The sequence below is a fragment of the Acomys russatus genome, chromosome 9 (assembly GCF_903995435.1).
Source record: "Acomys russatus chromosome 9, mAcoRus1.1, whole genome shotgun sequence".
Lineage (NCBI taxonomy): Eukaryota > Metazoa > Chordata > Mammalia > Rodentia > Muridae > Acomys > Acomys russatus.
This window is the reverse complement of record NC_067145.1, coordinates 20,882,269-20,904,040: the sequence shown is the minus strand read 5'-3', so window position 1 is coordinate 20,904,040 and position 21,772 is coordinate 20,882,269. Positions and strand designations below refer to the sequence as shown.

General features: G+C 39.2%; 1 protein-coding gene across 2 annotated transcripts in view; it reads right to left on the bottom strand.

Moving 5' to 3' along the window:
• Positions 1-10,969: 10,969 nt before the first annotated feature.
• Marchf11 (membrane associated ring-CH-type finger 11) overlaps positions 10,970-21,772 on the bottom strand; it is an 88,421-nt gene continuing 77,618 nt past the window's right edge. The window contains exon 4 of one of the 2 annotated variants that reach the window (XM_051151006.1): positions 10,970-11,512. In XM_051151006.1, the coding sequence (XP_051006963.1) occupies positions 11,190-11,512 (323 nt within the window). In that variant the 3' untranslated portion in view covers positions 10,970-11,189. The remainder of the gene's footprint in view (positions 11,513-21,772) is intronic. The other variant, XM_051151007.1, reaches the window with a different exon arrangement.

The following is a 21,772-nucleotide window of genomic DNA, read 5'->3' as shown; positions in this document are numbered from 1 at the left end:
AGTATCTGCCACATAATTCATATGCAGCGTCACTCTTGGACACAGACTTCAAAGACTCTATATCCTACTGCAGAGATTCTTGTTCATTCATTTCATTACAGATTCTATTAAAAACACTCAGGAAATGGAAAGAGCCTAGATGTCCAACTGATGAATGGATACGAAAAATGTGCTATATTTATACAATAGATTATTATCCAGCTACTGAGAACAAATAATTATTAAATTAACAGGTAAATAGATAGATCTGAGAATAATCATTCCAAGTGTGTTGATCTGGATTCAGAACACAAATGTCAACTGTTTTCTCTAATTTGTGGATACTAGTCTAAAATCTGCAGATACGTATAGTTTATTTGAAATACCTTTAGATGTCATGAAATTACTAAAGGGTCTTGGTGGTTGGCTTTAAAGGACAGAGATTTTAAAAAATAACAGCCCTTAAAGGGGTAACTAGGAGAGGTAGGGTAAAATCTGGGAGGGGAAACACAGGACAGAGCATAGGAAAGAATAAAAGGAGGAATAAATGACTCTTAACACCCTTCAAAATATCATATGGAAACTTACCTTATACTGTAGCAACTTCCTAGAATGTGTGTGTGTGTGTGTGTGTGTGTGTGTGTGTGTGTGTGTGTGTGTAATCTCAACATTACGACTACCCAAATAAGACTTGAATGACAACAATTCTACTTGACATGCCAGCATGGATGGGAAACAGCACAGGACCTTACTCCAAGAGGAAGAACTACAGGTAATTAATGACTAAGAGAGAAAGAATTAGTCTTCCTCATGAGTTAGCGCTCTAATTGGTAATCCAATACCAAATGGTCAGCACTAAAAACAGAGCAACACAAAACCGTAGGCTCTGTGATTAATATATGGGTACACATATCTGATGTCCATATGTATGCATATGTGTGTATATTAATATGTACCCTTGCGTTTACTTGTGCATATACATATACACATATATGCAACAACAATAATTAAAGAAAAAGAGGCCATCGATTTGGCATCATGAGGCAGTTTGGAGGAAGGAGAGAAAATGGGAAAATGATATAATTAAATTTGTAGTTAAAATAAATTTAAATTTTAAAAATGAAAGAATGAAGTCATTATACACGGATCTCACTGGAGAGTATTGTGATTAAGAGTAATAAGGTAGTCACAGAAAAACAACTATTGTCCATCCTCATTTATCTGTGAAGTTAAGGAGGATCTCGTAGAAACATAGAGTTGAAGGTTAACCATAACTTCATAACAGGGCAGAGTAAAAGGAAAGAGGGGGAGGTTGGAAATGAGCACCAGAGCACAGCTTGATGGGAAGAATAGGTCTAGTGTTCAACATCATAAGATGCCGGTAATATTAGATAATTTATTACACTGTCTACAGAGTATTAGAAGAGACAAATTTGACGTTTCCCTGCAATATGACAAATGTCTAAGGAACTAGAAATACTCGAATTCATCAGCACATGCTGTATGCATCCACCAAACTGATGCCCTGCTCCCACAAATGTAAAATTAATATGTCAATTATAAAATTCATAAAGATAGAGTATAATTTTTGATTTTCTTTTTTCCCTTTTTTATTATTAATTTATTCATATTACATCTCAGTTGTTAGCCCATCCCTTGTATCCTCCCATTCCTCCCTCCCTCCTGCTTCCCCCCCATTCCCCTCCCCTATGTCTGTGACTGAGGGGGACCTCCTCGCCCTGTATATGCTCATAGGGTATCGAGTCTCTTCTTGGTGACCTATTATCCTTCCTCCGAGTGCCACCAGGCGTCCCCATCCAAGGGACATGGTCAAATATGGGGCACCAGAGTTTGTGTGAAAGTCAGATCTCCTTCTCCACTTAATGGTGGAGAAAGTGCTGTCCATCGGCTAGTCTGGGTAGGGGTTCGAAGTTTACTGCCTATATTTTCCTTGGCTGGTGCCATAGTTTGAGGAGGACCCCAGGGCCCAGACCCGCCTGTAGTTTTCCAGGACCCTCTGGATCCTTCTATTTCCTCATTCTCCCAGGCTTCTCACACCTAAAGTCTCAATAGGATGTCCTCCCCTCTGATCCACTTTCCTGGTAGGTAAAGTTTTTCATGGGGACATACCCCTTGGACTAGTGTCTCGATATAAGTGAGTATATACCATTTAACTCTTTTTGCTTCTGGGTGAACTCACTCATTATGATCACTTCTAGTTCAATCCATTTGTCCACAAATTTTGGGAATTCTTTGTTTTTAATAGCTGAGTAGTATTCCATAGTGTAAATGTACCACAGTTTCTTTATCCATTCTTCTACTGAGGGACACGTAGGCTGTTTCCATGTTCTGGCAATTATGAATAAGGCTGCTATGAACATGGTTGAGTATATGTCCCTGTTGTGTGGTAGTGCACCTTCTGAGTATATTCCAAGGAGTGGAATAGCTGGGTCTTGAGGAAGCCCTATTCCCATTTTTCTGAGAAAGCACCAGATAGATTTCCAAAGTGGGTGTACTACTTTGCATTCCCACCAGCAATGAAGGAGTGTTCCTCTTTCTCCACATCCTCGCCAGCATGTGGTGTCATTTGAGTTATTGATCTTAGCCATTCTAATGGGTGTAAGATGGAATCTCAATGTCGTTTTGATTTGCATTTCTCTGATGACTAAGGAGGTTGAGCATTTCTTTAAGTGGTTCTCAGCCTTTTGATATTCCTCTGTTGAGAATTCTCTGTTTAGTTCCAAGCCCCATTTCTCAGTTGGGTTATTTGGTTTGGTGGTGTTTAATTTCTTGAGTTCTTTATATATTTTGGATATTAGACCTTTGTCAGATGTAGGGTTGGTGAAGATCTTTTCCCAGTCTGTAGGCTGTTGCTTTGTTCTCTTGACAGTGTCTCCTGCCTTACAGAAGCTTCTCAGCCTCATGAGGTCCCATTTATTATTTGTTGACATTAAGGCCTGGGCTGTTCATGTTCTGTTCAAGAAGTTGTCTCCTGTGCCTATGTGTTCCAGACTCTTCCCCACTTTTTCTTCTAACTGGATTAATGTCTCTGGTTTTAGGTTGAGGTCTTTAATCCACTTGGACTTGAGTTTTGTGCATGGTGACAAATAGGGGTCTAATTGCATTTTTCTACATGTAGACATCCAGTTAGACCAGCACCATTTGTTGAAGATGCTGTCGTTTTTCCATTGAATGGATTTGGCTTCTTTGTCAAAAATCAAGTGACCAAATGTGTGTGAATTCATCTCTGGGTCTTCAAAAAGAAAATGGAAATATCCCACATAAACAACTTAACAACACATCTGGAAGCTTTAGAAAAAAAAGAAGCAGAAATACCCAAGAGGAGTAGACCCCTAGAAATAATCAAAATTAGGGCTGAAATCAATAAATAGAAACAAAGAGAACAATCCAAAGAATCAACAAAACCAAGAGCTGGTTCTTTGAGAAAATTAACAAGATAGACAAACCGTTAGCCAATCTAACTAAAAGACAGAGAAACACTATCCAAATAAACAAAATCAGAAATGAAAAGGGAGACATAACAACAGACACCGAAGAAATACAAAGAATCATAAGAACCTACTTTAAAGGCATTTATGCCACAAAATTTGAAAATCTAAGGGAAATGGTCAATTTCTTCAACCAATTCCATTTGCCAAAGTTGAATCAAGACCAGATAAACAAATTAAATAGGCCTATTTCTCCTATAGAAATAGAAGCAACCATTGATAGTCTCCCAACCAAAAAAAGGCCCAAAGCCAGATGGTTTCAACGCAGAATTCTATCAGTCCTTCAAAGAGGAGCTAATACTGATACTATTTAAGCTATTCCGAAAGATAGAAATGGATGGAATATTATCAAATTCATTCTATGAGGCCACAGTCACATTGATACCTAAACCCCACAAAGACCCAACAAAAAAAAAAGAGAATTTCAGACCAATTCCTCTTATGAACATTGATGCAAAAATACTCAACAAAATACTCGCAGAGTGAATACAACAGCATATCAAAGACATCATTCACCATTACCAGGTAGGCTTCATTCCAGGCATGCAGGGATGGTTTAACATACGGAAATCCATCAATGTAATCCACCATATAAACAAACTGAAAGAGAAAAACCACATGATCATCTCCTTAGATGCATAAACCCATTTATGTTTAAAGTGTTGGAGAGAGTGGGAATACAAGGCACTTATCTAAACATAATAAAGGCTATATACAGCAAACCAATAGCCAACATTAAATTAAATGGAGAGATACTCAAGGAAATCCCTTTAAAATCGGGGACCAGACAAGGCTGCCCACTTTCCCCATATCTCTTCAATATAGTTCTTGAAGTTCTAGCCAGAGCAATAAGACATCAAAAGGAGATCAAGGGGGTCCAAATGGGAAAGGAAGAAGTCAAATTATCCCTATTTGCAGATGACATGATAGTGTATATAAGTGACCCCCAAAATTCCACCAGAGAACTCCCACAGCTGATAAACACCTTCAGCAAATTGGCAGGATACAAAATAAACTCAAAAAAGTCAGTAGCTTTCCTATATACAAATGACAAACAGGCAGAGGAAGAAATTAGGAAAATTACTCTCTTCATGATAGCCACAAGTAATATAAAATATCTAGGAATAACCCTAACCAAGCAAGTGAAGGACCTATTTGAAAAAAAACTTTAAATCTCTGAAGAAAGAGATTGAAAATGACATCAGAAGATGGTGGGATCTACCTTCTTAGTGGATCGGGTGAATTAACATAGTAAAAATAGCCATCTTACCAAAAGCAATTTACAGATTCAATGCAATCCCTATCAGAATACCTACAAAATATTTTGAAGATACTGAAAGAACAATTCTCAACTTCATATGGAGAAACAAAAAGCCCAGAATAGCAAAAACAATCCTATACAATAAAAGATCCTCTGGAGGAATCTCCATACCTGATCTCAAGCTGTACTATAGAGCAACAGTAATTAAAACAGCATGGTACTGGCACAGCAATAGGCTAGTGGATCAATGGAATCGAACTAATTTTTAATTTTCAATCTTGAGCAGTGATGGAGTTTAAGACTGTGAGCCTTGACTCAAGTCAGGAAGCTGGGAGAGAAGCCAGAGTTTCTGAACACACCCAGAACTGATTTAAAGTGGCTCTAAAGAGAGTAAGCAAGATGGACGGGAATTAGACCTGCCTCAATGACTGACGGCACAAAGCAAATACCACACACTGGAGGATAAAACCTTGAGCACAATCCCAGTCTTTTACTCTGATGGTGACATTTCCACGGATACTGACAAATAGCTAACGTCTTTCCTCTTTTCCCATTCCACTTCCCTAAGTACCTACATTCTTCTGGCAGAGACCAGAGGACATATAAAAAGGTCTGAATGGAGCTAAAGATTGCATTTCTGTCCTGTAGAATATTGTAATCTCATACTTAGGAGACTTACTTTAAAAGAACCAGTCCTTGATTATATCTTGAGAGCGTCGCCTGAGGTCTCGTAGAACCCTCAAGTGACGGCCCCAGTGACAGCCACTATTACTCACAGGCCTCCCAAGATACTGTATGTTACAGACACAGACCCACATGAGTTTTAATGCTGTATTTTAAGCACATCCACACATATATCCATAAAACTACTACATATTAAAGAAGCACTTCTAGATATAGTTGAAAATAAATACTTTAGTAATAATTTTCCAAAACATAAATGACTTGTGTCATAAAGTCCTATAGAAATTTTTAATTTATCATTGTGATTGGACTTAGGTCTTTCAGTAACAGAATAAAATGGATATAAATGATATTTTTGAGAGTTTTTGGTAAAAGAATAGGCTAGAGGAACATTTTCATCTTGCACTCCTGTCTATAAATTTAATTTGCTTTTATATGGAAGGACATTGATGCAAAGTGTTCATAAACATGGTTACCCTACAGTCTCCAGGGGAACAGATGTTATTGAAGTATAATTCTCCCGCGTGAAAAAGCAAAAATTGCAGTTAGAATTCCATTCCCTTTAATTCTCTCAGATTCAAGTAAACAACCAGGTTTGGACCTGTGAGCAATAGATCCTGCACTTCCTTCCATGTCATTCTTCTGGCATTTAGTCTCCCAGGTACCTGTCTCTCCCTAAACTCATAAATGGTGCTCTGCACACAGATGCAAAGAAGGAATTATGGGAGCTGATGTTGAAATGGTTGAAATACTTTAAGAAAGGCTTTTTCAAATTTTAAGGAGAATGAAGTATAACTTGGAAAAATAATTTATTAAACTACGAATTAATGGTTCCCTCCCTCTCTTTCCATGGGGAGATGAAAAGCATAAAGAGAACATCCTCTTTTCCCCTTCTTCAAGGTTATTTGTAAATTTTCTGTTGTAGGAAATTTTTCTGTTTAGTCTTGGATCTATCTTTATTACTAGACGTTTATTTCCTCTGAGAGAAACTATGCTGGGAAATCAAGTAAACTGTGGGAGAAGAGTGGCCACTCAAGCACATCTAAGGCCCTGACAACAGTGTTATTTTATATGGCAAAGGAGTATTTAAAAGAAGCATTTATTATTCTGAAAATTGAGACTCAAATATCTCTATCTCTATATTTATCTATCTATATCTATATATGTATATATGTACATATATATACACTTTGCAACAGATAAACATTATAAAAATTGGTAAAGGGATAAAAAGATGCATAGTGATAAAAGTAATTGTAAGCCCATTAAAATATTTTAATGTTTGATTAATTCACTGAGGTTTTCATGCACAGACAGTACATTTTGATCATATTCACTAGGAGCTTGTGGGCAAACTTACCTTAATGCATTCCTAAAGGCTGTGACTTTATTTTAGGCCTGAATCCCATGTGGGTATTTATAACATATCCTGTAAGTTTTATTACTTGTTTCCTAAATTATGTCAGTCAGAAAGAGTTTGTTGAAGTACCAAGGAGTTGTGATTTGTGGATGCTTATAATGGTGGTGCTAATGATGAAGAAAGGGAAGAAATGGAGAAGTGGGGGCGAGGGGCGGCATGGAAGAAGAAGATGAAGATAACCAGCAAGTGTGAGAGTGAAAGGGGTTGCGTAATAAAGATTATTCAGCCTGGCCAGTAGTAGATGGCTGCTCTTCAGTCTCCTAGGGAGTACATTATGATGATTTCTTTGGACCTAAAATTGTCACATAACTTTATTGTTTTTTTAAGATGTGTTCTTAGTGATATAACTAGGTTGATCAGGGGCATTTCTTTATAAATTTGAACCTACATTACACAAGAGTTTATGCTTAATCCAAAGTGTGGAGATGCACACTTTGATGCCTTCATGAATGCTCAGTCCATGATGTTACCCCTCGCCTTGATATTCTAGGTAACAGTCTCCTCCGTTTTTTCCTTCTTCACAAATTCATGTTTAAACCTCCATTAACCTCCTCTGATACATACACGACAAGATTTTTTTTTTTTCTAACACATTCATTCTTTGACTCTCTGCCCCCTCCCCCTCCGCCACTAACTTAATCAGAATCCATCCCATACATTTCCTTCTTCTAGGCATCTTGGGAGCAGCAATAAAGGACATACAACCAGCAATCATGAGTTTGTGCACTAACAACAGGACATAGTAAGAAACAGATAAACCTGTATTATGCTTGGAGTTTTAGTTGGATGAGAGTGAGTCTCAGCTACTTCGTCTCTTCTTGTATGCAAGAACATTGTATAAGATCAAGCCAGATGACATCCTGCATTGGTGGTGTAAGGTCCTGAAGCCACACCACTAGCCTAAGACCTATTGGGGACTGTTGCCTGCTGGTAGAGGAAGAGTCCATTTTCTTCAGGTGTGCTCCCAGAGGTCACAGCTGAAGTGAATAGACAAGCAAGAGGAACCGTAGGAAGGGAAACCACAGGAGAAGGTATCCCTGCTTTGAGAAGACAACTGCCTTCTGCTTGCACAGCGTTTCACAAGTCCTCTAGCTTTTCTTTCACCTGAACTTTACTGGAATCTCTTTCTGTCCAAAGAACTGAGGCTCTGCTTATTCCTAACCTTTGTGGACACTTCCCTGGCCCTGATCTTACTTTCCAGCCACATTTGATAACACCTGAGGTCTTCCTTCATTTAAAGGCAGTTCTTCCCCCTTGGCCTTTCAACATTTATATTAGTTTTTCTCCTTTGTAAAATCCTCATTCATATTTTTCATGCCTCCCTTCCCCTTCCACTCTTGCCCTCCCTCTCCTCCACGCCTCCCCCACCCTGTGTGTGTTACTAATGATAGAACACAGGGCTTGTGTAAGACAAAAACTCTGCCTTATTCTGGCATATATTTAATTAGGGAAATATATAGAAAAAAGTTAAATTTCATATTAAAGAAATATCAGATGATAAAATGTAATTACTCTGATGTGTTTGAGGAACTTCCAATAATGAAGAAGCCATCTTCTAGTTCACTGGACTGTGACCTGCTTTCCTTCCCAGAATCGTGGTTTTGGTGTTCCCTGAGAAAACAGGAAGGAAGCATGGCTGGCCTTTGTGACGCTCTAGTGTCTCTGTTGTCTTATACCACTTAGTGCAGGGGTGCAGAGGGGTCACTTGCACCCCATAACTGACCTTACCAACTCTTCTTTCTCATGTATCCTCATGGCATTTAGTCCCATACTCTTGGCCACCCTCATAAAAGGGGACCATATCTTGGCATGTACCCTGCATGCCTGTTCACACAGTGCCCCTACTTTTGTAGCATGTCCCCTTCTTCCTAGAGTTCACTGCATCTCCTTTCAGATGTCTGCTCAGGTTTCAGGAGCCAAGATCTACCATATCCCAGTGACAACCTCCCCTGATGGCACATGGACAACCTTTCCACACCCTTACTCCTCTGGGATGCCACATGGAAGCACCATGTGTGACGCAGGGACAGAGGTCCTCATCTCTCATTAACAGCTGACTCAGTCCATGCTGCTAACTGCCAGTACTTACAAACCGATTCAGGGAGGTTCGTACTGCAAATTAGTCATTCAAAAGAGACAGCTTGCTTTCAGGCTCTGAGTCTGTATTATCTTCGAAGTGACTTTAAAATATCAATTTAAAATATTTCTAATTCATATCCTAATTATAAGTGTTTTTGGCATTAAAGATTGAGTTTGGATTATGGTATTGAAATTGAAAAGCTGTTTCTGTCATAATAGTCTGTGAGATAATGTTAAGAGTTTTAATAATTTTATTTTAAAACAGTGAGTTCAAATCTCTCTTTACACACATACACACACACATATGCACATACACACTCACTATATTTTTCTATAAAATTATTTCAAGGGTTGTGAGTTTATTGTGTGGAAATTATGATAATTTTCTTATTCCAGCAGTACTGTAGGCTCTCTCACTCTGTGTGTAGGGTGATGGGGAAGATGGGTGCAGTGAAGACGGTAAGGGTCAAAAACAGAATGCAGACAGTGGTGCACGGCAGGACACGGTCAGGCTTGCCATATCTCCAGGCATCCTCATCCTGACAGAGCTCACCCTCCTGTATCCACAAAGATGTTGCAGAGGGTTTCTTATGCCAGAGTCCTTTGCTATAAGGGTGTTGAGACAAATTCACAGTGTACACTGCCTCAAAGGGCAGGCTTGCTGTGTGTGAAAGCCCTGTTATTCTAAAATGTGCTGGAGATCTGTTACTGAAGTATTATTAACACAGTGCTCTATCCTGTAATATCAACAGTCACCAAAATTGTTCTCCATTAAATGCTGTCCCAAGACTTTTCCAGAATTACGCTACATACTGTCAGGCTAAAACATACAACTTGACATGAAGTAGAATCCCTGATAACGTCACTTCCTGGATGTGCTTCTAAATAATGGTAGAGTCCTCCTCCCTGCATGGCTGTGTGATCATGCCTCACATTTCTGCAAACTGTCGCCTTTTCATTGTCTGTGACACAAAATTATAACTGGAAAATTACCATTTCTAAAATGGAGGGGATTTTCAAGGTAGTAATTCTAGTCATACTTGTAAACATAAACAATAATGTTTTAATGACTCCAAGATTATTTTTAGAAAGTAAAATAGAGAACATTGTTTCTTCAGCTTTTAGATCTGTCCATGAACTTCACATTATCAGCAGGCTTTACGCACATTTCTACACATGGATGCCTGCCTACCTCCTTGTACACTTAGTTGCTGCTCTGTAATATGCATCAATCATTTCATTAAAAGAATGAACTATAAATAATTGCGAAGTGTCACTAGTCAGAGCCCTGATTCTGGGAAATAAAGGCTTAATCTTTTTTTCTTATTTTCAAAAAGAAATCTGGTTTATCAAGAGGAACAGAAAGATCCTCACTGCTGGTAGGTGAATATTCCTCAGAATTTCATTCAGCCAAATGGTAGGAGTAACATTTAGACAAGTAAGAAGGTGCGTGCTTTTTATAAGAGGAAACTCTGATTATAATCATTCAAGACACTAATTACTTACCAAATTAATCATGATAGCCTAGTAGGCTGTGCCAATGTGAAGAGGCTGTTTTGTAAGTCTCTCTTGGTTATAGCTCCAGAAACATCTGGTGCTAAGCTTTAGAGGTCTGCATGTGCTGCGGTGTCTGTCTAATACCAACAGGGACCTTACCATCTTCTCTGTGCCTTTCCTCCTCCTTTGACATTCCCTGAGCTGATCCAGAAGTTCAAAAACAAGCCATAATGTCAAGAACTTGGAGTCCTGGGGACAGACATTTGCTGTTACAAGTTTGACAGTTAGGAGAAGGTGTGGGGGGATGCCCAGGAAGTTTCGTGGAATCCCTGGAGGCTGTGCCTGAGACAAACACTTTGGAACCTGCCTGCAGCATTTCGAACTGACCTATTTATACTGTGCCTGAAATAGTGCACAAGTGGCAAAATATTGACACATATACATTAAAATAACCAAGAAAAAATACCTTAGTTCTTAATAATATGATAACTTTCATTAGTCTTTTAACCAAGTAGACTTAAATTATGTGTAAGACATTTTCAATAGCTAACTTTAAAATGATGCAACAAATCACAAAGCAAACAAAGAGCCTCTTTTTTTTTTTCAGAAAAAAATGTATTTGCAATTCAAATGTTCATATAAAAAGCATAGATTTTAAAAAGTTCATGGATGTACGTTTAGAAGTGCTATGGTTTTTCCATTCATTGCAATTACATTCCAAAATGTGCAGGGTTCCACATTCTGCTGCCGTGTAAGTCTGTCACACGGACGTCACTCTCATCACTACCTCCCCAGAGCCATTATCTTCCGACACATCTTCATGGGCCCTCATCCGATTGAAAAGATGTAAAAGCACATAGCCACACTGAAACCGTGGTGAGGTTAGCTGCGTTGGGTGGACCAAGTTCCTGTTCCTCAGAGCTGACAATGGTAACCACAAAGTCCTACTTGTGGAAGACTCTCCTCGGCTGCTTTCTTCAATGTCTGCGGCTTTGTCGTAATTTAATACATCCCAGTGCAAATTAACAGCTCGCCATCGCTTGAACACTCTGTAAACTGCAGCTCCTTCATGGACAATGAGGCCTAAAATTCAAGGAAAGACAGTGACTATTGACAGATCAAAGTTGGAAACATTGTTATGTGTAAAGGTTAAGGAATTTAAGATGTAGCCTCATCTCTATCACTCATCATTATCAGAGAACACCAGACTGAGTAATAGGGTGGCTACTGGCAAACGTCTCCATGCTAGGTAGACGTGCTCAGTATTTAAAGATAACTTATTAACATGCAGTTTAGATGTCATTGCTGTAACTCCCTTCCACCCAATCCTGGCTCAGAGGACACCCTGAAGTATCTACATTGCTTGCAATCACAAGCTTTATTTTTCAAACTTAATACTGTGCCAACTATGTTAGGAGCTGGGATGGAGCGGACAATGTAAGATGTAGATATTAGGGTCACTGCCATTTTTGCTGCTCTTAAAGCAATAGCTGGGACACAGTAGATACGCTGTAACATTTCATTTCTCTTACTTCCAGCAACTCCACAAAGATTTATTGAACATCTTCACTCCTTGATAACATTGTATATATCACCTCATTTAATTCCCACCACAGCTTTACGAAGCAAACGTTTTCCTCGTTTTACAAACAGGAGAGTCAAGCGATGATGATGGAGAACCATTTGAGCACACAACTGGAAGTGGCAGAGCCAGGAGGCACACCCGAGCAGGCTGTTCTCAGAGTCCTTGTTCCGACCCTGACAGTCACACTGCTCTGAGGCAGACCCTCAAGGAAATAGTCAAGACAATATGAGAAACTAGGAGCATATGCTGCTGCACTGTAAACCAGATGTGGCCCACGGAAGCCTAGAGGCAGCCCCACTGCCTGGGCCACGTTCACCACACAGCTCACTTTTTACATGTGTTTACATTGCAGCATATGGTCCAGTAGCTTGTGACTGAGGGAGTCTCAGAGATATAAAAAGGAGACCATGGATAAGACAGCCCTTCCACGGAACAAGAAGTGCATGCTTTTGTCTTTCAAGAGGCCTAAATGACTTTGGACGTCAGTTAGTACCGTGGCCAAGAAGAACCACTTCGCCAGGAGGTGTATGGCATGGGAGTGGGGCACACCTGTTGGTGTAACCAATTTCCTGATGATGGATTTGAGGATAAGCACTTTTTCCCAGCACATGGACTCCTGTGCGGCTGCCCCAGAGCACGGGGAACTGTAACCAAAAGTTATTACTGCAAAATTACCACAAGAAACCTGAACATCTGTCCTTAAAAGAGTTGGTGATTGTACAGTGGAGATTTAGTGGATCTAGCAATGATGTAATAGAACAAAGCCAGATAAATTACATTGGATGTCTGAAAACCATAATAAAAATCTTCCTTCCTTCCTTCCTTCCTTCTTCTTTCCTTCTCTTCCATACATTTGTGAGCTAAAACAATGTTAAGCAGGAGATGAACATATCTAGTCCTTGAAAACAGAAGTCATAACTTTGTCTATTTGTACTACGCCCTTAGTAGAAGAAGATGAGTTTCTTGTATATGTTAACTTAATAGTTTGCAGAGGCATTTACCAGTCAGCAAAAAGCATGTGTGACCTGAGAAATAAACATGTCTTTGAGGCCAAGTCTTCTATGTCACAAAATATCATGGGAAATAGGCTTTGTCAATTGTGACAATTGCAGAAAATTAATGCTGAAGCTCCTTCCCCAAAGCAATGATGGGAGTTCACCCAACTGACCAGCTGTTTACAGGGAGCAGCCAGAATTACAAGACAAGATGACTAGGTTTTCATTCTGCTTCACCTGTTAGCTTTTGGGATTCCTCAAGGCCAGTGATTTAGCTTTTCTGACATTCTCTTTCTTCTTTAATATGTAACTGAACTATCCAATTTTTGCATCGAGAGTGAGAGTTTAGAGATGGTTTGTAATGGTTCAATACTGAAGTACTCAATTTCCTCTGAGAGAGTAACCATATAATTGTAAGGCATTACTATTAATTACATCAATAGTGAGTTTGTGTGATTTGAGAGCTTGTTCACACTAATCAAAAGACAATTACAGTCTGAGGTAGACTTATTCAGAATGAGTGCAGTGGTGATGAGGGTTGCTTCATCACAGAAAGTCACTCATTATTCAGCATTTTATTCTTTTTCCATTAAATGTCTTTGAAAGGCCAGAAGCCAGATAATTTACAGAGGGCGAGATCACTCTCTAGGAATACGTTCTTAGAATAGCTTCCTCAAATATAAAATCCCTCTCCTAATGTGTAGTGACTGGTCCTACTGTCCCATGGAGTACCTTCTGATTGACACTTAAAGGAAACTTGTTTAATTCAGTGTCATGGGTACCTACTGAGTATGAGAACTGAGGAGTGTGGTGGACAGGTAGTTCTTTTTCTTGCCAATACATTTAATTGAAATCATTATTGATATTAAAGGGGACATTTTTCTTAAGGAATTATCTTAAAAATCAAAGCAGGCTTAAATAGGTTTTGGTTTAATTGACATGAATTTTTTATGTAAGTAAAATCAATCCAAAATTTTAAAATAGTATGTTAGCTTCCAATTATCATGGAAGCAGATTCATGGTCATATGCCCAGCCATGTGCTCATATGTACTCACATACACATACAAACCACATTTTACTCTATCTACTTTCACACATGATTGGGCTAGGGATGTATTTCAGTGGTAGAGCACTTGCTTAGACCTGTTGCAATGCCCTGGGTTCAGTACCCAACACCACATAACAGAAAGAGGAAGGGATGGAGGGAGGGAAAGATAGAGGGAGGGAGGAAAGGAGGCTTTCAAGCTTTATAACCAAACATAAACTTTAATCTGATATGAACTACAATCCTCCTGACTGAACATTTATCTTTCTCTGTAGCTCCCCCCTTCCCCATTTCTCCCTCTTCCCCTACACCCATATCCAGGCAAGGCAATCTGAAAGTATAACCAGCACATGGCAGTCCTAAAGGCTAGTCTGTGAGAGACAAAGTTTGCCAGTACCTTAATTATCAGACCTCCAGGACTACAACAAGTAAATGTTTGCTGTTTGAATCATCCAGTTTTTTGTATTTTGTTATAGCATATAACCTGACAACAATATTACATAAAAAGTAACATCCCAGCCTCCTCTACTCCATGAAGAAAAAAGATCTCCGAATCTTCTTGTAATGCAATAACAGAAGTGTGAAGACTTTGTCTAGCTATTGGGGAAGTTATACTCAGCTTTCCCAGGAAATTCCCAAGAACTTCCTGTGTACAGTCCTGCTCTGCTCAATTCAAATGCCCTTGGAAAGGCTGGTAGGTGAAGCAGAGATCTGATCAAAGAAGAATTTTTATTGAGATCCTCTAAAGTTTCTAGTTTTAATTCTTCTTTGTCCATTGCCATTATGTCATCACCCAAGTATGTGTGGGTGCGCATATGTATACTTGCACACACAGTACGTGTGTTCAAATGCTATAAGTGGTAAGCTCTGGGCCTGTAGGGGTCTGCACTGGGTCCTCTGGGTACATGTTGTCACTGATAGCTTTGTGGTTTTATGGGAGTCTTAACTCTGGGAGTAGGTGTGTCCTTAATTCATTTTCCTGCTCTTGAGATTCTTTTCCTCCTGATGTGCTGCCTTATCCAGTCTCAGTGTGGGGGTTTTTGTTTTGTCTTATTGTATTTTATAGTGTTTAGTTGTTGTCTCTTAGAGGCCTGCTCTTTTCTGAAGGGAGATGGAGAGCAAGTGAATCTGGGGAAGAGGGTAAGTGGCTGGGTGCTGTGAAGAGTTTAGGAAGGAGAAACTGAGATTGGGATGTATTATATTAGAGAAAAATCTATTTTCAAAGCAAACAAGCAAACAAACAAAAAACAAAAACATAAACCAAAATATGACACCCCTGAATAGTCAATGGATCTAAAAGCAGCCTAAAGATTTGGATCTGACTATTCGTATTTGGTAGAGCAGTTTGAATCCCACAGTATCTGTCTGGCCTTACTTTTGATGCCTTGATTTATGGCAAGAACTGGTGACAGCCACCACAATGTTGTTAAGAAAGTCTACAAAATGAAACTTTAGTCCAATATATCCTTGACGGTGACAAACTTTGCTAAAATTCCATGAATGGCTGGATTGGTGCTCAGTGGGTAGAATATGCTTATTGCAGAAGTCAGACTATCTACATTCACTCCTCAAGCCCTACTTAAAAGTGGAAGGTTAGAACCAATTAAGTCGAGTTGTTCTCTAATCTCCACAAATGCTCTGTAGTGTGTTCATCCCTGTGTTCACCATCAATAATGATGCTGCTAATAAAAAAAATATGTAAAATGCTATGACGTGCATTCACTCACCCAACATTCTCCCCAACCTATACCCCCAAGCTGCATTCCCAATGCTTAGAGAAACTCAGATGTGAGTGCGGAAACCATTAATGAAAAGGCATCTCCTCACTGATATTGTTCACAAATGTCTTGAAGAAATAACTGTAAGTCAGTTGTTTCTCTGTGTGCTAAAATACTTATATTGTTGAACTAAGCTTTACATAAAAGCTAAACATACATAAAATGCATAATGGTCAAATGTAAAGATTTTTCTTCATGCACTGAACTATACATGAAGGCTAAAAACACATAATAATGCAAAATGCTCGAACGTAAAAAGTTCTGAGATGAAGACAAACAAATCATATACCATCACAAAACAGCTATCATCAATTGGTGTCAGATTAGGCCCCTGTAAGCCACAATGTGCTGTCCAGAAATGAGTGTTTTGTGATAAATAAATGATATAAAGAAATAGCCAATATAAAACACACTTTTAAACATAAAACTAAAAGTAAGCACAGATTAATCACTACCACTGGCAGGAGACTCCTATGTAGGAAAAACCTAGTTAGTGCAATGAATTCTGCCATGACTCAGAAAAAAAAAGCCTTGCCATAGATACTGGATTATTTCTGGGTATTGATGTCCAAAAGCCACCACACCCTTATATAAATAACTGTATACACCAAGAGGTCAACATTACACTAATGGAGGTCCTAAAAGTTGATGGGCTTTCTCCAAGACCACACATAAATTTCCTGTCTGTTCTAGGGCAGTGTCTCCGAGTTCTGTGAGGTCTACATTCTTTAGGTAGGTGGGGGGTGCTGCCCGTTCAGCCTGGATCTCCAAAGCTGATCACACCAGGGCTGAAGCCAGACTGAAGCCCATCTTGACACAGAAGTTAGCTTTCACTGGCTGAAATGAGTAAACTAGACCCTTTTCCAAAAAGTGCTTAATTTGTTCTTGTCTGAGCATCACTGTTTCAGTAAATGACTATTCCCTGCTTTGTCTACTTAACCAAACATGGATTGAAAATATAAAATAGAAATACCCCCCACCCCATGATGATATCTCAAGACCATTGAAGATCTATTAAGCTTCTTCCCTGTTCCTTTATTAAGCAAAATTGGTCAGCTCCTCTTCCCTTCCTACCATCTTCAGATCCCACAGGGTGGATTTGTACTGTTTCCCTTATGCTTGTACAGTAATACCGTGCATAAACACTGTGGTTCCTAATCTGCTGTGTGTTCCCAAGTAGTCTGAGCCCTGTCTTCTTTTTCCTTTTGGTAGATATTATTCCTACTCTATTTCCTTGTGTATGGTAAAAGGTCAATCAATCCTTGCTGAATTCCAGGGAAAGAAAAAAAGAACAGCAGGCACCAGCAGGATCTATAGAATGCCTGCATCAAGCTTTGACTCAAACTAGTTGTATTAGTGCTATTTAAGCAGAATTTTAAAAAGCTTGACGACAGTTCTTTGAAACACTAAAGTAATATTTTAAAACATTGGCAGATTAATTCAAACATGTGACTCAAACTAGATTTGGAAAGAGCACATAAGAGGTCATTGCCCATATTTTACAACTGTAGGCTTTGCCTTTAGGGGGAAGGAGGAAGAACAGAGGAATTATTGGTAGCAAAGGAGTTACAGAGAATTTGTATTTAGCCCAGGAAACTGTGTATCATCCTCCTCCATCTCTTGTGAGCCTGGTCATCAAATACTTGGCTTGAATCAAAACAATTATGAATCTAGATACTTACAAAGTGACTGTGCCAGGATTGAAACCTAAAGAACAATATGGATTCCTCTTTGTTGTTTCCAAGAGAAAAAAGACTGAGAATGAAAAGCAAATTGTCTATTCATTTCAGACATGCTGTCTGATAAGTCAATTCATCATCAATCTTTTTTATTATTTTATTATTCCTTCAGAGTTAGAGGCTTTCTTAGATCATTCACTTACTAATCTTGGAGCACAAACCTACCACTGGCATAGTCATAGAACATTCCTCCAAAGCTTTAAACTGCTTCAGGTTACATGCCTATGGCATTACAAATAATTCTTTCTCTGCAGAAGAAAGTTGAGAAACTTCAAGATGAAGTAGAAGAAAGACAGAGACAGAGACCAAGAGAGAGAGAGAGAGAGAGAGAGAGAGAGAGAGAGAGAGAGAGAGAGAGAGAGAGAGAGACGTGACGTGCTACCATGCACATAAATAGAGGTCAGAGGACAACGTTGTAGAGTTTTTTTCTTTTCTTCCACCTTTCCTGAGTTCTGCAGGCTTACACTGCAAACACTATTACCCACTGAGCCTTCTTTCCAGGATGGATGTGATTCCTTATACAGATAATATTTATTGAGAAGAACAATGGAGAGAAAGGCCATATGGGATAGGTTATTATGTTTTCTACTCCCCTGACTAGTTCTTCTATACTTTTAGTTTGATTATGAATAAATGAATGAAGATATATACATATATGTGTGTCTATACTTACGTGTATACACATATAAATCTTTGAGATTTTAGGAAAAATAATTTCTTATCTAAAATTGGATCCTTCAATTTTAATACTTACTCCTTATTCCATATCTTTAGATTTACATAGTTTTCATTTTACATAGACAATAAGTTTTATAAATTATTCCAGTTTAGCATTGGAAGAGAGACTTGTTTGACAGTCAGTCAATATAATTTACTATTACATAAATATTCTTAGTCTTTCTGAAAAGACTCTGGAACCACAAAATCTCATTCTTAGATTTTGTTTCCAGTCTATGTGACCATGATCACGAATTAACTGCGGTCTGTACTGAGATTTCTCATTACTAAAATGAAAATGACAGTGTCTCACCTCACAGTGTGCTGTGAGGGTCAAACATGAACTCTGAAGTGAAGGGCTCACAATGGTGCACAGATCCTAGTAACTCTGACTTCATAAATCACTGAAGATAATTTTTAAAGAATCATTTATTTATTTAGAAGCAGTTGTGAAAACACACAATGTTTCCACTTCTATGCCACTTCCCTTGGTCCCTGATGATCCAAAATCAAGGACACATCCTCACTATAAGCTTCCAGAGGCTCAGCCATCATTTGAAAGACTGGTCATGGCCAAATTTCCTTGAGTTTAATCTCAAAATAGTACAAAGGCAGGAAATCCCCAAAGATCTAGGTATCAGTTGGGAAGAGTGGTCTGTGGGTTTGAGACATAAGGAGCTGCCTTTCCTATGTCTTTCTGAATGAGGACAACTGGGTCTGCTTGCAAGACTTGGTCTCATTGTCACATGACCACATGACCTAATTTCTTCTTTCTCTTTCTAAATTGATGTTATCTTCTTTCCTGACCTCATCATATTTCATAATGCTGTAGAACACACTCAGGTCTCTTTGAGGTTGGAACTGCTGTTTCCAAGACTTACTTGGAAACAAAACCTATTCTAGAGAGCACTTGAGTCATGGAAGGCCTCACCTACACTCACATATAGCACATAGCCAGCAGAAATTCAGTGTACTTGTGCCTACTTTTCCACTGTCTACAATCCCAGAAGGTTTGTTTCCTCTGCATGCAGGATCAGTGGCAATGCGGGTTCTGTAGATTGATGCACAAAACCCCACACTCCATCCTGGGCATTGCTTCTGGAAACAATATCATCTCCAAGCCCTGACTATACTCCCCAGTTCTTTAACTTACTGACTTTCTTTACTTTGTTACCCACCTAAAGAGGTAGATTAAGAATTCTTTGACAAGTTCATGGTTTGTCTGAATTCAAAAACAGCTCGGCCTATCCTGAGGCTGTTCTGAGATCTCCTGAGGTTTTCCTGTGACTGTCTCTCTGCAGCAAGTAGACAATTCAGTGGACCTGCTACATCCCTGCTTAACAAATGCAAAGAGGAATTTTTCAGGCTATGCAAAACTCTGGTCTCTGTTACAACATTTCATTGATAGCACACACACAAGTGCATATTGCTTTATCTCAATACAATATTATGAGCATTAAAGTTTCAGTTTGATATAATTTTCAGGTATAGTAAGTTACTTTGACATAGACACTTAAAATGAAAAAAAAAAAAAAAAAACCAGTCCAACCGCTCTTAAGTAAAAATAAAAATAGGCAATGTGTTGTATCTGGCCTTAAGACCTGTGTGTTTGACCCATTTTCTGTTTCTGTACTTCAGGAGCAGCATGAGATAAAAACACAATGCGAGTGGCATGTGTCTCAACTAGCAACAGAAATCCTCTTTGCTAGAGAGCTCTCCATGGAGAGACACGGTTGAGAGTGTCTCAGTTTCTTATGAAGGAGATAGAAGTCAATAATAACAGCATACTTGGTCTGCTATTGGGTTAATTTTGTTAATATTACTTTAAAATAACTAAGTTTTTACAAGGTTACATAAGAAGACTTCCTTGAGATGCTATCTTTTATTTTCACCCTTCATAGGAGACCTATGGGTTAATTAGTAATGAGAGACTACTCCAACACAGGCCAGAAAGGCATGTATCAAAGATAATTTCCTTCCTGTTTTACTTCCTGGGGTTCAAAATGCAACAGTATCAGTAATAGCCAACCATGATAATAATCTTTTTAAAAATTGGTAAATATCACTACGATTAAGACATAGAAAATCCTATAATTTATGCCTCCAGAGAAAGGGATAATGACCTACTTCTCAGTGCATATAAATTATAAAAGTCTGTTTTTCTTTAACCATTTCAATAGCCCAGGGCCACTCTGTCTCTGCCTGCAGCATGCACACGCATTTCAGTCACAGACTGTGGCATTCAAGGCTGGGGCTGGTGTTCATGTAGACTTGGGTTGTGTTTCAGTTTGACTGATTACATCAGACACTTTCTGATTAACAGTGGCATTCCCAGGGGCTGCGACAGTTAGCTGATTCTCGAGGCATGGAAAAATAATTTGCCCATGAAAAAATCCACTATAGGTAAATAGTGGTTTCTAGTGAGCTATCAAAGTAAGCATTCTGTAGCAGCTGTGGTCAAACATGGCGCAGACTGACAGTGCAGCCTATCTTCCACTTAAGATGGGCTTGAGGGGAAAGCCAGAGGGGCGTAGGGCAAGAACAGAGGACTGCTCTGTCTTCTTACAGAAGCAGAAGGATAAAGGTCTCCTAAAAGCCAAGTTGTAGTACTGAGCAAAGTGGGTCCCTGATACAATTACAGTTCAAGAGAGATAAAGGAATTTCCCGGAGCTAAGGATTACAATGATACTGACATTCAAAAAGGGAATACAAGCTAATCAGCTTATGTGGTTATTATGCCAAGTAGTGTTTAAGCTCACTTCTTTATCATGTGTCTTATGACTCACGCAGACATAAACACATCTGTACTTCCTACAAAACTCAGCAGGACACAAAAGCGGCAGTGTCCTTGACAACCCACCTTCAACTAAAGCCCAGACTGTCAAACACGGACCTCAAGCAGCCTTCTGCACCCCACACCACGGCTCGGTGTTCAGCGGAGACTTCAAAGCTCTGCTTCTGACATAGTTCCAAACTGGGTCGTGATGGTGGTAACTGGGTAGAAGAGCAGGGTGTAGTGAAGTGTCGCATCTGGATTCTGAGTGTTTTGTCATAGAAAACAGTCATGTGTTTATTATGGAAACTGCTAATAGTTTTGAGTGGAGAAGACCTGTCCAGGTCAGGTCAGTCTGGAATGTATGTGTCTGGCGAGGGGTGAGAGAACAGCTGGCATCTTCGGAATCTACTTCCCACAAGGAGTGTTAGTCCGTGCCTGGTTATGCTAGACTCTGGTGGTCTGTCCTCACTTTAGGCATGTCTAGAAAATACCCTCCTCTGTTTATACTTCTCAGCCCCTTGTGTGTGGGCAGCATCCCCCATGGGGCCTAAACAGTAGTACAAACATGCTGGTGCTCGCTTGGTAATTTTAAATTATTCATTTGGAGCCATCTGATGAATTTCATATGTATCTGCAGCTATCTCATAGCTTTAACATGAGTGATCTCTAGACAAGGACCCTGGATCTGTTTCAAGCACACATCTTAA